General features: G+C 37.9%; 1 protein-coding gene across 5 annotated transcripts in view; it reads left to right on the plus strand.

Annotated features, from left to right (window-relative positions):
• KIF16B (kinesin family member 16B) overlaps positions 1-22,441 on the plus strand; it is a 148,383-nt gene that overhangs the window by 88,665 nt on the left and 37,277 nt on the right. For 3 of the 5 annotated variants that reach the window (XR_012774931.1, XR_012774932.1, XM_075496885.1), the window contains 2 exons: positions 7,014-7,136; positions 14,911-15,000. Coding sequence is in view for 3 of the 5 variants with exons in the window: in XM_075496885.1 (XP_075353000.1) it covers positions 7,014-7,136; positions 14,911-15,000 (213 nt within the window). In the remaining 2 variants the exon portion in view is untranslated. Of the gene's footprint in view, positions 1-2,100; positions 2,293-6,966; positions 7,137-14,910; positions 15,001-22,441 lie in introns of those variants that run through there. The other 2 variants (XM_075496888.1, XM_075496886.1) reach the window with 2 other exon arrangements.

A 22,441-nucleotide genomic window follows, 5' to 3' on the forward strand; every position in this document is an offset into this window, starting at 1 on the left:
GTGTTATTGGGGATGTTTCTTCCTTGTTTTGTCATGATTCTTAATTTGGAACAGTATCCCTTTCCTGATTTTTAGAGGATAAAAGCATTTAATAAGGAGAGATTGTCTGAATTCAGAATACCACTACACGTTTTTGACTCACAATGAACTCAGTACTGTAAGGGTGCCTATAATATTAGCGAGTAGCATCGAGCAAATTTGCCTCTGTCATGGATTCATACATGTATTTTTAAACTGAGGCTTAGACCCCTCCCACTGTATTTGATTGCTTAATTTTTGCTTGAGCCGTGGTTAATTAATTGTCTTGGTGAGTAAATCCTAAATACCTTTATGGATTTAAACCTTAATAGTAGGAGGGCTGCAACACCTCTACTTGGACTTTTTTTGACTTTTACACTGTTATTTTTAAACTGTGTTGGACTTTTTATGCTCTTTTGGATAGTATAGGATTACTTTTTTGTGCATGTGTGGAAAAATAATAAAGGGCTTATAAATTTCTGCACCACCCTTTGACCTTCCTGTTGTTTTTGAATAAAGCAAAAATAAACCAAGTGAAATGGATACTGTACAAAGGAAAAGCAGTGGTGGGCTGGGAAGATCAACCATTCCTGAATCAGACCTCAATCACTTCTGTTGCATTTTCTCTCTCTAATTTTGAGAGATTGTACAATGATTGTACCTATTTGGAATGATTGTACAAACCTAATCAAAATCAATCCTCAGTTTTAGAAATGTTCAAATCAGAAGTTTTTATAAAGACATTTCTATTTTCTTCTTTTGAAATTTTTAACAGAAAAGTCAACAGTGGCAGCCACATTATGGCTTTCCATTTATGTCTAAAGATGGCAATTGTGCTTCTGAGTTGTGTGGAGAAAACGCAGGAGTAAGAGACCATAAAAGACAGAAGGAATATACAGAGATGTGGGATTTATTTTCCAGTTCTGGAAGAATCTCCTCCCCTTTTACATCAGAGAAGGCATTTGAGAATGGAAGGAGTAATTCAGAACAGGAGAGCTTTGCTTGTCGTTGTGACATTGAAAGTAGTTTAATTCACTCTAAAAATATTAACGCTTTAAAGAGTAAGAATGTTCCTTATCAGAATGTTTTATCTACTTCTTTACAAAGTCATGACTTAAATAACGTGGCTTATTCGCTCTGCAAGGTTGAAAATTTCAATCATTTTGACGATAAAATAATGACTTCTCAGGATTGTGACAGCTCAAGAACTGAATCTGATTGTTCCCACTTGAAACAGCTGTCTCCTGTAGGATCCTTAATGGGTGCTAATGAGCAGGCTGGCTTTAACACCATATCACGCCTTTTCTTTTCTCAGTCTAATGTGCATTCTGAAATAATAACTTGTAAAGAAAACAGCCCATTTAAGACAGTGCACCCGACAATCGAAGACCAGTCTAGTAATTCTCGGCTTCCCACACAAAAGGCCTCTGATTTGATTTCTTTTAAGTCAATAGCTTCTTGTTTTGATGTGACACCAGAACACACTTATGGTTTGGGATATCTTTTCAGTAAGCTTTCCTGCCTTTACAAAGGTACCAGTAGTCAGCTGCTCAACAGTACAGAGGTTTCTAAACAAATTAAGGAGTTGGGAAGTTTGTGTGTCAGAAGAGAGAGATGTGCACAGGCAGTATCATTAATTAAAAAGCTGCCATTTGTAAGAAACTTGCAAGTAAATGTATTCTTCAAGTCAGATATGAATCAAGATGTGTCCCACTCTACTGATGATGCCAAAGGTCATACTGAAAACGTCATTCAGCCTGAATCCCCTGTGCAAGAGGCTATCACGATGTGTGTAAGCACAGAAATCTCCAATGCTTGTGCAAGAAAGCCCTCTCAAGGATTTGCATGCTGTTGTAAAAATGAAGAGCTGGAAAACAGTCTTGTGTTAAGACAGAAATTTGTGCATTTTCCTCGTGTCTTTTTGAAGCTTCAGGTCTGTTCTCTGGAAAAAGTGTTGGAATTTTTGACCTGTGCCTTACCTCAAATTTGTATTAGAATGGAGGAGTTGAAAGGTATATATTGGCTTGCTGTTGGCAATTGCAAAAAACCTGATCCAGAACCTGCTTGCTTGCTTTTGTTCAGCTCCGTTCTGTATGTTGTTTCGTCAGTCGAACAAGACGTCTGCCAGAGTTCCTTGGCAATGTTTCGTGAGGTTCGCATCGTCACGATAAAGGAGATTCAAGTTGGCTTTGCTGGACAGAGTATTAGTCTTCTGTGTTCTGCTGAAGATGGTTTACTCACAATATTTACCTATAACAAACACTTCACTCAAAGAATTTGCTATGACATAATGACCATTTTGATTTCTACAGTGGATGATGCTGTTTATTTAAATCACCAGCTCTTGAAAGATGATTTGATGCAGATTTCGCTTGACTGGACATCAGAAGTTAATGACTTAGTTTTTTCAAATGGAGTACGATTGTCCTGTAAATTCAGAACTGTATTAGCTGATCTAGTTTACTTACTCCATGAAAATATGGGAAGTATTAAACCTTCATTAGGTGACGTTCATGTACTGCTATATACCACAGTGAAAATAGACTGTGGTAAGCAGACTGTGTATAGATCTCTAGTTCTTACAACTACTCATATAGGTCTCTTAAGGGAAAATAATGTCTTTTATCCTGCACCTAACTTTTTGGATGCTTCATGCCAGCGATTACAATTTGACAGCCTTCAGTTGTACAGTTTGAATGATATGCGATGTGTAGTTTTGCCAGACAAAGAGAATTTCACAAAACTTGAGCTTGTGTTTTCTGGAAGGAGCAAGGTTGGATCTGATTCAGGAATTGGTTTTTCTAAATACTATAAAAAAGAAATAAATACTCAACTGACAGTCATCCCATCAATTCTTCAAAGTAGTTTGCATATCCCTTCGGAAATCTGGAAATTAACATTCAGTTCAAGTGAAGAAGCCATTTGGCTAATTACGCATCTGACTAGGTGTTGAAATCCAAATATGTTTAGATACATTCAAAATAAGAGGCTAATGAATATTGACAATTTTTTTTTTTAAATCAATAGGCGAAAGAGTCCTTTGAGCTCGTAAGGGAATACCATAGAGTGTGTACACACATCTTAGCAAAAATCATTATTACTTGAGTGCTTACTTTTTGTGGGTCTCTAATATGCTGTACATAAATTTCCTTGGGAAGTGAGGAGATCAAATGTTTCTATCTTATTTACTAGCTGGATCAAAACTATAATTACAACTTTGTCTTCTGATTTCCATTTTGGCTGTTGTTTCTGGCTCCCTCCATCTCCTATCTGTCTTCATTAATGTCTTCTCCATTCCTTCTGGATTGCCTTTTCCTTAATCTTTCTGAGTGTCTTTGTTTTTCATATTTCTCATCTGTTTCGTGCCCTTGATCTCAATATTTCAAAACATCTGCAATATTTTTTTTGTCTGAACTGTAAGGTGTGTTTAGGTTCCTATGGTACATTCACTGTATGCTCTTAATACTAAGGATGTTTATAGCTTTTATACTTGCAATTTTGGGAAGAATAGCATTGACAATTCTCTTCTGCTTCGGAGTTTTGCATGAAGGATTCTTGCATTCTTGCATTAAAGTTTGTCATGAGCGCAAAAGGAGTTGTGTTTGGCTTATTCTAAGTGTGTTGGCTGAGTTACCAGGAATTGATGGATTTACCATATCTTTTTTCCCCTGGGTTTGCCCCCTTTGCCTGGAGCCAAGAGAGTGTAGACTACATGGGAGCAGTGCAACAGAACAAGAAAAATGCAGAGAACATCCAATACTCTTTTTAGATTTCCTCCTCCCCTCTTTTTCTTGCAGGGAAGCAATGCATGGCTTTCTTAAGTCATTCCTATTTATTTTGTCCAAATAGTGAACTTGTACTCCCCCGCAATAGAATGTCTTTATATTCCTTTGATGTGAGTGTTTAAGGAAAATGTGATGTGAAAATGAACCTGGTTAAAAGGTGTAAATAGACGTTGGTTGTACTTTAAATAGCATTTTGACCTCTGGTTATGGTACTATACCTGTGGTAAGACAAAGGTTTTAGGGTTTATCATCTGTGTAGCTGCTTCTCATGCTGTTAAATGGATAGTTAGCAACTGGGGATACTGCCTGAGGGATGGAGTAAATTTATCCCTAGAGCTCCCTGCATGTAATGTGCCCCTTTTTCTGCTTGCTTCCTAATGGGGTTGGTGATGCTGTGAGATTGCGTCTCTTACACTCGCTTTAATATTACATTCCAAGAAATAATGGAACTATTGAACATCAGTGAAAGTTTTCTATTAGTCGAGGCTTGCCTTTAGCTTAGTACAAGGTTATTCTTTACCTGTAACCCCTGTCAGATGTTCAAATAATAAATAAGCTGTTGTCTCCCATCTTCTGTTTCTTCCCTTTTAAAGGGAGCTGAATACCTTTTAAATCCTGTTGCTTGAATGTGCCATCTGCCTTGTTTGAGGAAGATGGTCCTTGGCAGAAAAAACAGTGGTATCTAATCTGAAATTCTAAATTCTGTAAGCATATTGCCAGTAGAGGTGCAATTTTCTACTAGACAGAGTTAGACTTCAGTCTCTCTACTAGTATAAGAACATTTCCCATTTGTTCTTACCATATGTTAAGACAGGATAATGTAATGCACGTGGGATTTAAAAAGAAATAACTTGCATTGGATGGGGAAGTTGTGTCTGGAAGCATGAATGCTGGTTTGGATAAAGAATTATGTTTTTCTTATCATAACAAAACTTTCTACTACCTTAAGTAAGTCCAAAGATGAGCAAAATGTGTCACATTATTTTGAGGTATGGTTTTTGTTTTTGACGAAAAAAGTATACACAAATATCTCACAGAACATGGAGTAGACAGAGTAGTTACGAGTTGGAGCGTAACCTCGTGCCAGTTCAAGAGTGGCTCCCTCATTGACAAAACCAAGGCATTTCTTCTGAGCCTTGATGAAAGTTGACATTGAGTGGTACTATCTGGGAGGACTGTCTTAATCACGGCTGTTAAATGACAGCAATTTCTGCAATTAATTCCTTTTCAGATTATACCTCAAAGTTAAATGTTTTGTGTTCCACATAACATGGTTTTCCTCTTTTGTGTTTGTTTTCAAATCTAACTTGATGACTATTCTGCACTTTTATGAAAAAATGACTTCAGAGCAATATCTTTTATTCTACTGTAAGTGAAACATAACATAATGGTAGATGTTTATGACTGTCAAAGCATTATTTAATGTATTAGGGTGTGTTTTTCCCAGTACTTTGTGTCTGAGATTATTTTCCTCTCTGACTATTAGCTGTTTGTAATAGTTCTCTGAAAATGACTGCCAATAAATTACGTGTTGACAGAGGTGGCTTTAAGAGTGACTTTATAGTTTTATTGTTGTTTTAAAACAGATGATATTGTTGTCAAGGCAATGAACTCCTCTTTCCCCCAAGGAAAGAATTGCTTACATTTCTACGCTCCAGAAATGAGTTTTAGTTGAAAAGCCAGAAACTTGGGGAGAAGTGAAGGAAGGGCAAAATGAAGAGGAGAAAATATTTGTTGTGTAAACAAAAGTCACTAAAAGTATTTTTCCATTCCAATGCAAACTTTTTTGTATTTTCACTAAAAAAAGAAGTTTGTGGAAAACACCTAGATAAAGTCAGTTAATTGGAACTAAAATTAACTTTCTCTGTATTTTCTTTTTCACTACTCTTTAATGCTAACTTTAAGGGAAATGACATTGGCATTTATAATTGACTAGTGATGAAATAACAGCCTCCCCTTCGCGATAGCCAGGTGATGATGCCAGAAAGCTGTCTGTAACAAACAGCATTCAGAAAGGCATTTATGAATGAGTTTCAAACTGTTCTTCAGCTTCTACGCAGTATCACATGTACCGGGAGTCACCAAGAGTTGCTACAGAGAGACCAAGTGTCAATGAGCAGAAGTGTGAGCCACGTTCACGTGTGGGGATAGTGTTGGTCAAGACTGAAGAATTTTGGCCAAGCAACGTGTCTCGTGGTAGTTGCTAAGGCATTGAAAATGAATGTTGAGAATACAGTATCTATGTAAGTGATGGATAACATCACTAAATACAGACATACAACATGTTCATAACTTTAAAGTGATAGTTTTTCAGTCTTTTTTGTTATTAACTTATACTTGTCATGGTGCTGCTATTTTTTAAGTACAAGTTCATTAAGCTTTTCAGACCAAATATGTTCAATTGAGAAAGTGGAGGACTTCCTAAAAGGCAGTTTCTGTACTTGTTCAATGTAAATACTTTTGGACACACTCACCACAAAACATTAATCTTTTCAGTTGTAAAAATATTTTTTTTTTGACATAACTTCAGAGTTACAGATTCCATCTGGCTGTTAGTCAGAGGAATATGCCCTCATTACAAATCCCTTTTTAGACTTTTTTGTCAAGACCGTGAAAATTTGTTATAGTTGAGTTTTCTGTTAATTAGATATGATTTAAAGAAAATAGTAGGAAACTGTTCTGACAATGGATTGCTATGTTATGTATACCTTATTTAATTATAAAATGAATTTGGATTTAAAAGTCTAAGATCTAGGCGATTTCTGAATAGCCTCGATCCCCTGCAGCTTTGCATGATATTGTAAACACATTTGTTATATAAAGACATACAAAAAATATGGCTGGATGTGAAGGCTTGATTCATATATTTATTTCTTTTCAAAGAGGGTTAATACAACGTCTTCTGCTTTCCCTTGTTTTTGATATCTAAGCTGAAAATGCCTTTTCAAAGAATAAGCAATATTTTTGAAGACACTTCACCTCAATTTTTTAATCCATAACAAAATGCTAGGGCTTGCTTATAAAAGGAGATCCACTTTGCTTTCAAGTAATTCCTTCATTTTTGTAATAATTTCTGCCTCCTCCATGCTCTCTTTCCCTGCTCTTCTGGCCAAGAACATTTTCTCCTTTTTAGTGAAGTTCTTTTCTTTTTTTCCTTATGTAGTGATTTTGGTTTTCCTTTGTTCTCCCTATTTGGTACGCACATGAAAGCGGATGGTCTGTCGTTCTCTGGGAGCAAATCCAGCCGACCTAAAGGACCCAGTTAAAATTAGTATTCCACGCTATGTCCTGTGTGGGCAGGGAAAGGATGAACACTATGAGTTTGAAATAAAGGTAAGTGCTTTTCAGCTGCTTCTCCTTAATGTTTGGGTTCCCTGTACACATGTTGCTTGCATTTGTACAACAGTAGCATCATAGTAGCAATAATAATAGAAAAATGCCTTTTGTTTGAAACCAAATAGTTCCTAGTTTGCTCTATCCAGCCGTCAGCGTTCACTATGACAGCATCACAGTTAGCAAGGATGGAAACGGCAACTCAGAATGCACCTGAGAATCAGCAGATTCCAGAAATCACCTTACTAATCCCAATGAAATGTAGTTTTTGTTTCCTTTAACTGCAATTTTTGGTTGTCTCTTTCTGTTGTCTAAGTGGCCTCAGTACTGCTAAATAAGAGAGGTTGTGAGAAGGCATGCACAATACAGGACGCTATAAAGATAGGTATTTTCCAAGTGGATCGATTGGACACAGGAGGTTGATGGTCAGACTCTTGGGGTGAGCAGTTCCAGATCCAGTGTCAAATAATTCAGTTGAAGGTGTTGCAGAGATGAGGATTAAATGCATATTGGTTATAGGAAAGCCCTTTATTGAGATGCGAGGGTCAGGTGTAGAAAATAATCAGACTTGAAATATTTACCTGTAATAATGAAAGCATAATTAAAGTGTTTTGCACGTACCCACAACAAAGGCTTGATTCCTTTCTGGCTCTCTCTGTTGGTTCTGATTTTTCCTACCCTGCTTTTCCAAGGTCTTGCTTCTCCAAAGTGTTGTCTGCTTCCCTCCATTCTAGTGGCTTCCTCAGCTGATCTTCTGTGCAGAAATGCTGGAAAAAAATGCATATTCATTATGTTTCCTCTGGTACTAAGCCAGTGTTTTTTCAAGCAAGATGTGAAGTCTAATTGGAAATGTGCTCTCAGTGCATGCGGACATGTAGGATAAGTGATGTACATGGCATCAGAGACAGAATTGGCAGCCTTCTTCACTGACCGTACTGCCAGATGCTTCATTAGCTGGTTTAAGTTGGAGGAGTGACCTGCCCTCACAGTATGCAGGACCATTTTTGAACTATGCTCACATTCCCTTTTGCAAAGGCTTTTACAAGATGGGCACTCTTAGCTCTGTTTGAGCTAATTAAATTTTCATTTCAAAACATACCGCACAATTTGTGGATGGAATACTTGCTTTTGCCTTTTGAACTTTGAATTTCCTGGCACCAGCGAAAGCCCAGAGCCAAAGAGATGCTGAGAGAAGAGTAAGTGCATACAAAACTTCCCCCAAAACTGTTCTGGCCACCAACTATTTTCAGCACACAGGATTTACTAAACTGGGTAATGGTTAGTGAAGGTAAATACAGGAAAAAGGTATTTTCACTTTTTAGTAAGTTGTCCAAGTATTCTCCCTTCATCCCTAAAATCCATGTAAGCATCTGCAAGATCTTAGGACGAAGGAACAGTTAAAGAGTATGTGCAGGAGGACTTGGATTTACCTGGAAGGAAAAGTAATAGAAGAAAAATGTTGGAAGGGGGTGGAATTTGTAACCGGGAAAGAACAGGGTGCTCTGGCTAAGAGCAGTGTATATAAAATGGCTATTCTCTTCTGTCATACCATCTTTTCTCTCTCTCTCCTGTGCCATTTCTAGGCTGCCTCTGAAAGAAACCGCTGCCTAAATAACTGCTTTGATGAAGTTCAAAGCAAAGAAGTGGATGATATATGGGGTAGGGAATGGGCTAACACTTTAATAATTGTATTCCATTGCTGTCAACTTCCTTAGAGCACTAAATATTTCTACTGAAGCTCCTATGGACCTTAGTTTGGCAGTCTGGGATATTTCTTATGGTCATTCCCTTACACAAATCGGTCAACTGTTTATGCTTTTTCCTTTGCTTCCAAGTCTGTGTATGTCATAGTGGGCTGCCTTTGCTGTGGTCAGGATTTGGCTCCAAGCTACAATCCACAGACCTTCCCCAAACTTTTTTATTTTAAACCTTTCCCCTGCAGAGTTCCCAGCTCTACTTTGATGTGTATTAATCTTCAGCTGCTGTTACTTTTATTCTATGGGAAAGCAGAATACATGATACAGTGATTTATTTGCCTTAAAAATCAGGAAAGCAGGAAGACAGGGCAGGGAGCTGAGAACGTGTACCTGTTTATTTCATCCCTTCTTGATGGGTCAGGATACAATGTCAGTTGTTGAAATCTCTTATTGTTGCAGTTCCTTATTTCAGCCTTACTTTACTTTGCTTAAGTTTATTTTCAGGTGATCTCATATCAGAATATGTGTCAGTCTTGGGGAAGGGCTGGGGCGTTGTTAATCTCATTTCCTTTGTTAGTTCCCAAATAAGCTTTCTTCACCAAGGTTCCTCTTGCTCTTGGGGAAAATGGGTAGCTGACCTATCTGCATGTAACAGCACTTTGTCAGATTTCAAAGGGACAAGGGATGATTGAGCTGAATTGTAAGACAATCCCCAAACCTTTGAATCCTAGGTATCTCAGAAGTATTTTCTTCAGCAGATGTTTCTAGTCATTGTGTTTGTAGTTAAATCCTGGCATATTGCTGTATAGAGGAACAAATACAATAAATTTCTATATGTAACAAATATATGAATTTCTTCTTGTGACATGTAATAGTAAAGATTATTTCCTTTATATGGCAAAAGAGAGAGAGTTCATTCCACTTTTCTTAGCAGCATCACAGTCAGTTCATAAGTCTTTCAATGCTAACATATCATCCAAAAATAGTTTTGTTCAGTGCAGGTTCGGCATCTTGTCCATCTAGACGTATATAACCTTTGGGAATGGGCCACAAGATGGTCTGTCTGCTCAGCTGATCTGCTCAGCTGATCTGTTCTTCCGCTGCATACAGATCCTGCTTTAAGCTGCTGAGTGACTCCCATGAGAACCTATTGGAGAGAGTTCAAAATAGAAACAAACCCACACTTTATTAGAGTTAAGATAGAACCTTCTCCTTTTGCAGCAAGAGGTGTCATGGAGCTGTTTATGTGGGTCTGCTATTCAGTATTCAGTATGAATAGATACATTTCAAAAAAAACCCTTCCATTTGAGTGACAGTTTTATATGTTGTCTTTAAAACCTGATGAAACAGTAGTAATTTAATCGGGTCTAAACATATTTATGCTAGAGCTGAATTAGAGTACCAGAAAACTATTCCTGTATTGTCCTCTTCTTTTCATGGTGGTGTGATATGCAGAATATTCAGACAAGGCTGTGCTAGAAACAGCGTGTGGGAAGAGCTTTTGCATCAATAAGGCTGTTGGCGTCTGTTACAGACAGTACCTATGGATGGCAGAAGGAGCAGCGAGGCAGCAGGGAACAGGGAACTCCAGCTCACATAAAGGCACGCAGGGTCTCCCAAGAGCAGGTGATGGAAGCAAAGCCCAGAATCAAGCACAGGCCTGCAAGGGATCCTCTGGCAAGAGGGGAAGCTGTAGATAAGCCTTCTCATTTTTATTCAGCTATCCCTAGTTGTTCTGACTTCTCTCATTTTATTTATCCTGTTTGGTATTCTTTCAAAACTGGCTTTTTCTTGTGTTTCAAAGCCTTTCAGTCATCTCTAACAAGCTCTGTATAGGAGAAGATCCAGGTGGATGCACCCCAAAGCAGCGCTTTTCTCCAGGTCTGGTCACAGTTCTGTTCAGCCAAATTCTGTGGTGGGTCTGCTCAAAATGTCCATGTTTCTAGTCAAAGTTTCTTTCTGAGCTCAGCGAGCTATTGCAGAATTGGAGTGAAGCAGAAGCAGTGCTCATTGATACGTAGTTCTTCAAGAAAATGATGCATGCCCCATATCTACCTAAGTTAAAAAAAAGAAAAAGCCCAATCTTCCCTCAACTCTATCAGATTAATACTCTCAGTAATGAATAAAAAAAGGTTCCGAGAAATTTTTAAGCAAGTTTTAGCTTTTCAGATGCTGCATTCATAAACAGTGTGAGGAACAGTTTCAACAAGGTCCGTTTGGAGAAATATGAATTTTCGTAATTGCTGTAGACAGTTTAACCAGCCCAGGTAAGTAAGGTGGGCAGGTTCTGTTCTTTGTGATTACTTCTGAATCAGGTGGAATATTTCTTCCCCACTCCCCCCAAGGTTTTACTTCTATTTCTGTGGGGCAGAAGGGGAACAAGTGACATGCTTTACAGTGAAATAAGTTGAAAATGTCTTGTTAGGTTATTTTCTGTCAGTCCTCATGCAGAAGAAAAGATAAGGAGACAGGACTGTAGTATCTCCTTTCAAATTTGAGTTTTACGTAGCAAATGGTGCACTTGAATAAAAAAACCCCACAATTCTGAGGCGAGTCTGGGATCGCTCAAGTGTCCAGGTAAGAATATTTTGAAAATCTATCTTACAGATTTAGTCAACCATGTATTTTTTTTAATTAAGAAAATATTTTTAACTGCTATATTAGCAAATTACAAGTAAAAAGTAAAGGGCTATCCAAATTTGCTTTATTTGCTACTCTTCAAAAGATCTGCATAGGTCCCCGTCCCATACCTACAGAGTATATAGTCTGTCATACAGCTTTTTTAAATGGGGGAAAAGAATCCCAGCCCCAACTGGCTGGATCAGCTGTAGGAATAAAAGGCCATGTTCTGGAAATGCTATTGCTATGCCAGGTGCACTGTAATTCTCCTGTTTATATGAGTGGAGTTTGATCGTAACAAACATTATTGTTGAGCTTTTGGGACTGGTTAAGATTTTTGTTTAGCTTTGAGATTAATTTTCCAATCGTATCAGCAGTACAGGAAGGAGGGAGTGCCTTGATTGGCATCTCACCTCAACAGAGAAAAAGTTTTCAGTAACAACAATAAAATTTTGAGACCTGCTAGTCTCATTGCAAGAATTAGGAAGGTAAATGAAGAGGGTGACAGGGACCCAGTCAGGTCAAGCCAAGCCACCAGAGAATGCTCTAGAGAAAAGCCTTCAGTTCTTAGGCAGCACAGGTACACAGCTTTGCTCTTTTCCTTCCTGCCCATCTCTAACAAGTATTATCAAAGAGGTGGTTAAAACAGTTGTTTATTACACTTTGTAGAAGAAAGCTAATAAATAAGTGGCTGCAGGCAATTTGATTTGGGGACGTTTGGTAGCACCCTGTCACCCAGCGAGCTGTCAGACGCACAGCCAGCGATCGATTGGCAAGCTGACATACATGCTCTTCTCCAGGCTGTGTAGCTGGAAGAGTCCTGGATGCTTTGTGCTAGATTGCTCCCCTAAAGGCATGCTTCTGTGAAAACCCTAGGGAAAAATGGGGTCACTTTTGAATAAAGATCATGTACAAATGAAATTATCACAGCAAAATTTCCCAAGTCAGAAATATTAAAATACAGAATTAAAGCAAAAAGAAAGCAGGAATGAGTGACATCTTTATTTTATGATTATCCGTTGCACTCTAATTTGAACATTGAAATCACAAAGCCCTTTACCTGAAAGTAATTTTTCAGAACAAAATGGTTAATTGGTAAATCAAATTCAGTGCAACTTGCATATTCTTGAATTGTTACATGGGTTTTTTTAGTTAAGCCTGCCTATGCATGTTAAATCCATTCACCTGATTTGCAAAGTTTGAGACACTGTTAAAAATATAGTGAGGGAGGGCAACTGCCTGAATTTTTTAATAAGGAAATATAGTCCATCTTGCAGCTGTCCTAGTAGCAGTCAAGCTTATTGGTGACATGAAAGATGACTTTTATCAGAAATAATGAATTTACTTTGTGGAGATGTGCTAGAAGAACCTGCGTTTTAATATTTGTGAAAAGTTTTGAGAAGGCCAATTTTGTCGTGGTTTAGCCCCAGCCGGCAACTAAGCACCACGCAGCCGCTCGCTCAGTCCCCCCCGGTGGGATGGGGGAGAGAATCGGAAGAGCAAAAGTAAGAAAACTTGAGGGTTGAGATGAAGACAGTTTAATAGGTAAAGTAAAAGCCGTGCACACAAGCAAAGCAAACCAAGGAATTCATTCACTCCTTCCCATGGGCAGGCAGGTGTTCAGCCATCTCCAGGAAAGCAGGGCTCCATCACGCGTAACGGTTACTTGGGAAGACAAACGCCATCACTCCAAATGTCCCCCCTTCCTTCTTCTTCCCCAGCTTTATATACTGAGCATGACGTCATGTGGTATGGAATAGCCCTTTGGTCAGTTTGGATCAACTCTCCTGGCTGTGCCCCCTCCCAGCTTCTTCTGCACCTGGCAGAGCACGGGGAGCTGAAAAGTCCTTGACCAGTACAGCAACAACTAAAACATCTCTGTATTATCAACACTGTCTTCAGCACCAATCCAAAACATAGCCCCATACCAGCCACTATAAAGAAAATTAACTCTATCTCAACTGAAACCAGGACATTTACTTATATCTTTCAGTTAAAAATAAGGGTAAAAATAGAAAAAAAAAAAAAACCCCAAACAAAAAAACCCTGGTTCCTGATGTCACAAGACACACAATAATTTTTGGTTCCCAAAACATTTCCCGCAGTTTCCCTGTTCTGTATACACCAGCAAAGGCAGCGGAGATGGGGAAGGGTGGACCAGAGATGAGTTTGTTGTGAGCATGAGGTAGCAGTCGTCAGCCACGGTGCTTGGATGGTTTCCTCTGGCTTTATTGCTCTGGTTTCTTTTTCTCCTCCTCCGGTGTCCTGCTCCGTTGTGACTTTCTGTCACTGTAACTTTCTGATACGCTCAGTAGCGAGGGACCTACTTGTTCATTTTAGGAGTCACTTTAGGATTAAAAGCCAAGCCTGTGTCTTTGTGAAATGCATTTTATGAAGATGCTTATTTTTGGTCTTCATGCATAAATTCATAGCTAGGCAGAGGTAATATCACGTTAGGCCTGTTAGATTAAAAAAGCAACAGTCTTTTCACGTTTAGGCAATTCCAGTTGGCTTTCTCCATCTCTACTAGTTGGTGTAGAAAAATGCCCACTCTCCCTGCAGCATTGCTTCTTGGTAGCCTTGGGTCACCAGAGCTACAGAAGGACTTCGCTGTAAAATCAAAGGCTCCAGTCATAGCACTTTTATGACCCACTTACAAATTTCTTTCATTTCACCTAATTTCAGGCAGTGAAAAATTTTCTTTCCGTGAAATTTTTGTTGGTTTCTCAGTTTCAGTGAGGATTTCGTGAATAACTGATGGTAGGGTTGGCTTGCCCTCCCCCTTCGCTCCTATTGCTATGCGCTATATTCACAGGAGTAATTCTGTTGATTTTAATGAAACTTCCTGTATAAATGGTGGGATGTTCATAAACATATTGATGACATGGGCCAGGAGTGTTTTAAAGGAATATCTTCTACTGAAAGCCAGCATATATAATTTTTTACCCTACAAATTGGAATCCCATTCTACGTGGTAATGAACTCTGTGTGTCCGAGAAACATGTACTTATTATTTGTGTGTGTATCTGTGTATATGTGTGTGTGCGTGTATATGAGAATATATACATTTCTATGAATGTATAGAGAGGCTACACTATGCTTGTGCTGGGTGTTATTCATCCATTGATGGAACACCCACTGATTGTAATGCTGTGAGCTCCATAGCTGCACCAAGGAATGATTGGGGATATTTTAATGTGTTTACAGCCTTGTCAAACCACTCCGGAATAAGGAATAAACGTGTTCAGTTTTTTTTGCTTTGCAATCAGTGCTCCTTATTAAATACAGTTCTGTCACTGTAATGAAAGAAAAATCAAGTAAACCTATAAAAGCTTATGAATTTAAAGCAACTAAGAATTACCTGTTTTAATCTGATAACCTTGTACACTGCATGGTTTTTAGTGTTATACATTGTGTGGTTTTACTTCTGTTTCTTCTTTTTATATTGTCTGATATAGATAACAGTCCTGGATGAGACATGGACAGTATTCAGGCGGTACAGTCGTTTTCGGGAAATGCATAAAACTTTAAAACTGAAGTACCCAGAGGTGAGTTTTGGTAAAACTTCTGTTGCAGAAAAGGGTGGAGGTAGAGACTTGAAAGTAAGTTTTTTGAAAGATGTTTACTTAAAACCAATATCCCTCTCAGCCGTATGCTTCTAGTAAGATTGGCAAGCCCTTCAGCGGTTTAAAGCTCCAAGGCTGCTAGACACAGGATGGATGTTGCATGCTGTTGCTACAGTGAAACTGCGACTCCATGTGTTGCCTCTAGCTATTAATTCCCTTTACTGCTGCCTGGCGTCGTTCCCTGGAGGTTGCTGTTTTGTTCATTGCAAGATACTTGCAGTCAGATCATGTCATCCTGACAACTCCTCATTTAAAAGAAGAGCGTTGTTCCAGAGATACCCTTTTGTAATAGTGGCTTCTAGGTTTCTGCAAAATGGAAAATTGATCTTCCTGACCACCTCGGAGACTCTGGGCATTCCGGATATGAGGAGCTGTGCTTGACAGAGCTTTAGTTCATTGGAGTGAGCTTTTGTAGAATTACAGTTCTTGGTTTCCACATCTAACTTTTAATTATTAACATTTTGCTTCCTTTCTACTTGTTCCCTTGGATATTAGAAGAAATAAATCATTCAAGCAATTGAAGTGATCCTGATTTGAGAGTTAGCACAAGTAAAGGAGTCTGGGCCATATATTCATGGGCAATATATTAAAAAAACATTAATATGCTCAAGAAAGAGAGAGGTGCAATGGTGTGCAAATGCTTTCTTGGTCTTCATTGACAGATTCTTTAAGCTAAAAACTAATTGAACATCGAAAGACCTTGAGTTTTAAAGAGTAAAATATGTAGACCTGTGTTTTGTGGAGGTTCTGAGACTTAAGACCCATTCCAAAACAGTATGAAAACCAGAAATTGAAACTACCACGCACCAAATATCTAATGAAAAACTTAAAAAAAAAAAAAAAGGCAAGAGAAAAGAAAAAGAAAAAAAGAAAATTAGGTCATCTTTTCTGATTGTCAGAATACTTTAAAAGGTAAAAATGAGTTTTGAATGGAAAATTGAAATGTTCTCTTTCCACAAATGCTTTTAAAAATATTGCTTGTGAATGAATATCAGTATCATATTTTTGATTCAAATGAATTGCCATTTCCTCTTGGATGTTAGAGTTATAGTCTGTCGACAGTAATATCCTAATTGTATCTGACTCTTAAAAAAAGCAGCTAGGCAGTCATCCAGTTGAAATAGAAAAGGGCCACCTGAATCCCTCTGCAGACTAATCTTCCCCACTCAGGAAAATATGTTTGAGTGGCCTTTTTTAGAGTCTGTTATTGGTCCTGACAGTACATTGAGGAACAATTGAATTTGGCTTTTACAGTTATCTCGGAGGGAGAGCAACTTCTTTTTAGTATGTAGTAATCAGGTTCAGGAGGAATCTGATATTCTTAAAGTCGTTATTAAAATGTCCTGTGTGCTGCAGCATATTAATGTCACTTTTTTGCATCAAGCATTTGTGACTCACAGTACAAATTTGGGCTTTTTTGGTGTTACAGGAGGGAATGGGGTTGTTTTGTTGTTTTTGTTTGCTTGTTTTGAAGAACAATTAGAACATGAGAGTGGTATTACTAGGTCAAAATGAAGTCCAGCATCCAAGAGCTTACAACTGAGAAAAAATCCCAGCCTAGAGCAAATGTACATAGCTTTCTTCATCTTGGACTCTTCCCAGCTGAAGTTGTTACCGTTGTAATTGGTAGTTCATGATTAATATTTTCCTGTGGATTTTGTCTGCATTTTCTGTTCGCTACACCACTCACTTCATAGCTGTCTTTGATACGCAACTTTCTTGTGCTGCCCTTTTTATTTTTTTTTTTTAGCTTCTTCCCTCTGTTTGCAGTCATGCTTGCAAGGTCAATACATTCTCTAGTTTAACGTGCCAGTTTGTTTCTTATTGACACTTCTCTGTTGCCATATGTCTGTGTCTCAGGTAAACTTATTGAGATTCACATCTAGTCCGTTAATGGAATTATTGGTTTAACTACGCAGATGAATAAATTTCTAATTTCCACATAGGAAACGCATTATAGCCTGTTGTATTAAGTTATCTGTTCCCTTCTCAACAATTTTTGTAAGCTGGGACAAATACCAAGTCTTACAACTTTGTCAGTATAACTTTCCCTCTGTACTCTTTGGAGAAGCATAGTAACGTGTTTTGGCTTCTAATATACTTGAAAGAAATGTTTAGTCATGTTACTTTCTGAAACAATAGATCTATAGCTTTAGTAGTATCTTCTTCCAGCCTTTATCGAGCCTCCTCTTCACAACAACCTTCAATAAATTATCAGTGAGGTTCAAGTATGCGTATCTTTGCTATGTACAAAGCACACTAAAGCTCAGGAGAAGCAAGATAAGCATTTGATCATGTCATCTACTGCTTTTAGATAGGTACTGTCACTTAAGTACCTGTTCTGGGAACCCTGCACCACTGATGATGTCTTCTCTATTTTACATAGTACAGGCTGTCGTGTTGTGTCCACTCCTGCTTTGAAACTTAGGGCACCACAAGGAAATGGCAAGTTTGTGAGCAGAAGAAACCTAGCTAAGACACAGTTGGTTTCTTCTGCTCATCAGCATTTCTACAAACTACTGTGTCCTCGTTTAACAGAGGGGAAGAGCACATTGTGATGGATGAAACACATGATATCGTGTGCCGTAGTAAAGATTTGGTGTTTGTTTTCTTTGAAGGAATTTCATTATCAATGTTATACATGTGAATGATTGATGGCTTCCCATATTTTAAGCTTTATTTAAAATAGCCTTAATTTATGGTAATTTTGGATTAATTTTGCAATGTGAGTAGGAGTTCAGTTTGTTTGATAAATTGAAAATCATCTGTCTGCTTCTGCTCATCTGTCACTGACCTAATTTGGAATTCACCATGATGCTAAAATGCATTTTGATACCAAACTTGGCAAAGTTGCATCCTTAGTTACTTTTTATTATTATTCCAAAGAATCTTGGTCCTTAAACGCAATGTTACCAGAATCCATCAGAGTTGAATTTTATTTTGCATAGTTCACCTTCCAACTCTAAATTAATATTTATAATGAACAGCGAAAATACTGTGGACGTGTTTAATGTATGAGTGTCCTGCTTTTAGAAGTGAACTTTACAGCTCATTAGTTGCTCAGCTCTGAGTTACTACATCAGTATTTTAATAATTTGCTGATCTTGCATTTCGTGTTGCTGCCACTGAATTCCCAAAGGAATGTATTGGCAAACTGATTTATTGGGAGGGTTTAAAAAAGAGTATCTTTTTCAGAAGCAGAAACCGTCTAATGTCTTCCAGTCTTACAATATGCCATATTTTATATACCTGCACATTTTTTCTTATGTAATTAAGTGGCTGCTGACAACTGGATATCTAATTGAAATGTGTCACATGCAAATTTTGAAAGACTGAAGAAGCTGCAGCAGGGTGAGATTGTGCCAGAGGCAGATAAGTACCAGCATTTTAACAGTGCTTATTTTTTTTTAGGTCTGCATGATTGTCGTTTGCCCGGCTTCAGCTTTCTTACGCTGCTAGATTGTTAATGACTTTCTTATTATTTTTGGAATTTTAATTAAGACAATACTTGGCTTTCAGTTGCTGTAGTCTCTGTAATGAATGTACTTTTTGTTTGTCATTTTTCAGATACAGGAGCAAAATGGCTCTTTAATAGAGAAGTGAGAACTTTCAGAGTAATATTCTCCTTTTTTCCCCTCCTTCTTCATCTTTTCCTACCAGTTTATGGTTTTGAAATATTACTGGGGTGCTGGTTTCTGCAGAAAACCTTCCCTTCCTGATCCCCATCTTGCCATGAGGGAGAACACTCTCACATCTCTGTTAGTTCAGCAGGTTTGAGTGATGCACTGTTGTGATGGCCAGCGCTCTCCTCCTCTTACCACTTTCTTGTCTCTTCCCCCTTTCAAAGGAGAGCAGAGGAACAGTTGTCTATTTGTCTTTCCCTACCCAAATCCAAAGTTTATGAAGTCCCTCACCCATGTGGATGTCCTTAATTCCTACTTGCATCCAGGTATCTAGGTAAAGTTTTGTGGGGCTTTCACTGTAGGCTCTGCTTATGGAATTGCTTGTCAATCTTCTTGAAACCTCTTTCCATAAAAATCTCTCCATGGTGTTAAGGGAAGCACCTACTATTGAGGCATTTTTATTACTAATAGTGATTCTCGACTTAAAATAATAGTAAATCCATAGAGAGCTGCCAAAGAGAAGCTAAAAGGTATGCTTGCATTTATAGATTCATTCATGGACAAGAGGACATATGTGTGTAGGCAAGATTTCTGCAGGAGTGCTGAAGCTATCAACTTCTAGCTTATTTAACAGAATGTAATAATTTTGTGTATTTGTATTTGATATATGGATTCTGTATTTAAATATATATTTGTATCTTTCACAGTCTAAAGCACAAAAGGACTGTTTATAATTATTGAAGAATTTTAGGTCGTAATTGAGCCAGCTTCCCCTTCCGCTGGTCTGGTTTTTGTCGTCTCACATGACTGAATGGATGCATAATATCCATAACTGAAACAGCAGGAATGTCTATGTAAACTTAAACCTTCAAGCCAAAGTTACCAGGTGATCTGCCTCTACCCCCATCTGCTATTCCCACTGGGGAAATGAGTGTGCACGATATATTGCAGTAACACATCAAAATCATGAATCTTGGAGGTTAGGATTAGAGACTGTTGCTTGAATGACAGGGTTTTTCAGGTACATTAAGTATTGGACAGTAAAGATTGTATTTTATAACTGTTAGGAAAAAATGCTGTCTGGTTTCCTTTTTTGTGTGTCTAGTGTTCTGAAGGAAAGGCTCTCATAGGTAGTGTTGGAGAGTCATACATTCCTTCTTTTTATTTCTGAAGATAATATCCTCTGCTTATCAGAAATCTCTTTGTTTGACAGAGTATCATTCTGTCCAAGTGAACTCAAGGCTCTTGTCAGCTGGAGGAGTTAACAGGCTGCTCTTTGCTTTGCATACCTGCAAGAATTGCATGAAACTCAAAGAGCGGAAAATATTTCTCAAGTCTTTCAGGAATAGTATGTGAAAGTTTTGAAAAATCTGAAATATTGAAAAGTATTTTTAAAATAAGCTTGCAACAATTGTTCTGAATTCAGTATATATTCAAAAACAAAGTAGTCTGTCCTTTTTTTACTGGAAGTGTTTTGCATCTCAGAGAAGAAAGAAGAAATGTGTTGTGTCTCAGTGAAGCCAGTTCCCATTTCATCCATCCATACTGACCGCAACCACCCAACTTATATGTTTGCTATTAAAATATAACAGGCAGCAGTTTTGTAATCCTTTCTTAAGTTCTTTTTAGACTCTTTTCTAGTACCCCTTATTGTTTAGGAGTAATTCAGCTCTGTAATGATGAATGAAGAGGCATGAACTGTTCATTTAACCACCACTGACTGATCTCGCTGTTCTTTCCTTTTGCCTCCATACTCCTCTCCTGGGTGACTGCCAGGGAAGGATCTCCATTTTCTTTAAGTGGTCCATACATCTGGTGCTCTTGATAAGTAATACGTGGAAGAAGTCTTCAACAATGGAATGCTGGCACAGATAATGGTGAAGGGATGAGTTTGAGGTGAAGCCATTAATTTTAGGACAGCATCCTTGGATTCTGGAAGAGATTCTCACCAGGATCACTGTCCAGGATCACTGACAGAGAAATGCAATTTTTTTACTTTCAAGACATGATTGATGGGGGTTGGGGATTTTTATTCTTCTCCCCCAGTCTCAAGGATAATTAGGCAATTTCTGTGTATTTATGTAATTATTAAATTATTTTTAAAAAGTCTTATCAGAGATGCAGAGTTCTCCCTCCTAAGGAAGAATGCAAATAAAGAAATTAAACCAGGAGCAGAGTGGTAAGGCTGCAGACTTGTGCAGACTTAGGGCAGCATTTCGGCTGGGATCTCGGCTGGCTGGCTGCTCCGATTCTGGCTTGTAACTGTGCAGCTGTAGCATTTCATTAAATGTAAAATTTGTGTTAATCTCCGGGGATTACTTTGAAAGGGAAAAGGATGAGGAAGCAATAACTCTGAGGTACTTGGCTTGCAGGGCTGGCGAGCCAGTTGCCATGTAACTAGTGGGCTCCTGGAGCTTAGGAGCTGCTTTGGCAGCAGAAGTCGAAAGCTTGTTGCATCAGAGCTGGCCAGCCTGAACCTCTGCTGGTTTTACCATTGGATTTTCTCATTTACTGGCATCAGTAACTGTATATTTAATTAATGTATAAGATTTAGGTAGTGTGCTCACATTGAATGCAAAATTCTGGACATTTGGATGCTTCTAGTGCTCAGCTGGAAGTAGTGTAAAGCACTATAGCTGTAAGTAACTAACTAAAAACTTCTAAGATGATATTTAAAATGAGTTTGTTCTGAAACCTTCAGTGTTTATGCCAGAGCCTTGATCCTGCGGTGACCAAAGTCCTAATCCATTCGCAAAGTCAATGATTGTTGAGATTGATGTTTAGAAGCTCTTGTGACCAAGAAGCAATTTAAATCATGGGTTGCATGTACTAGAGAGAGCAGGGTGTAGCATATAGTAATGAACATGATGGTACAAATCTTGCTACAAATGCTATCTCATTATTTTAGAAAGTTTAGGTTTGTCTGTATATGGATTCTTAATTCAAGTTCTTTTAGCCTCTAGGAACTCCATGACCCCTAGTGAGCATAGTCTATGACAATATTTTAAGATTTATTTCTGTATTTGAAAATTTGATCCAGTGAAGAAATAAACTTGTTAATGTGTTCTGCCTGGACTGGAAGGATGTTTCTGGATATTAACTAGCAAATTTGGATATTTTTTTGAAATAATCAAGAATATGTACTGTAGTTTTGTTTTTATACAATGGAAAAACATAATAGGAGTAACAAATTTAATATGACAACCTTAGGACAAACACCAAGAATGTGTAAACAGTCTAAAAGCTTTTTTTTTTGTTGGAAACTGTACATTTGGGCACAGATTAAAATGAAAATTGTTTGCAACATTGACGTGCTTGTAAATAGCAAATGCCATGATGTGTATTAAAATAATACCTCTGGCAGAATTATAGCTATATAGAAAAGCATTTAGAAGATAGTTTTTGAAATATAAATCCTAAACTAAAGGCAGACCTTAATTTTTACTTTCTAACCTGGAACTTTGTTAGCCTTAGTAATGTATCTTTCCATAAATACTGAAAGAAAAATAAAGTAGTCATTTTTAGAATCCATATCTGTGTGTAAACCTTATAATACTATTATACAAGCATGTGATTATAGCCTTCACCTTTTATTCAGTACAAATTACAGTAATTATGGTATAGATAATTTTAACATTCATGTTCTTGTCACCTATAACAGCCAGGAGGTACACACACAGGAAGCATATTTTGTCATATACACGTTTCCAGCTCCCATTCCTAATTATATTATGTTCAGA

The sequence above is a fragment of the Mycteria americana genome, chromosome 3, assembly GCF_035582795.1.
Source record: "Mycteria americana isolate JAX WOST 10 ecotype Jacksonville Zoo and Gardens chromosome 3, USCA_MyAme_1.0, whole genome shotgun sequence".
In the NCBI taxonomy this organism is placed as follows: Eukaryota; Metazoa; Chordata; class Aves; order Ciconiiformes; family Ciconiidae; genus Mycteria; species Mycteria americana.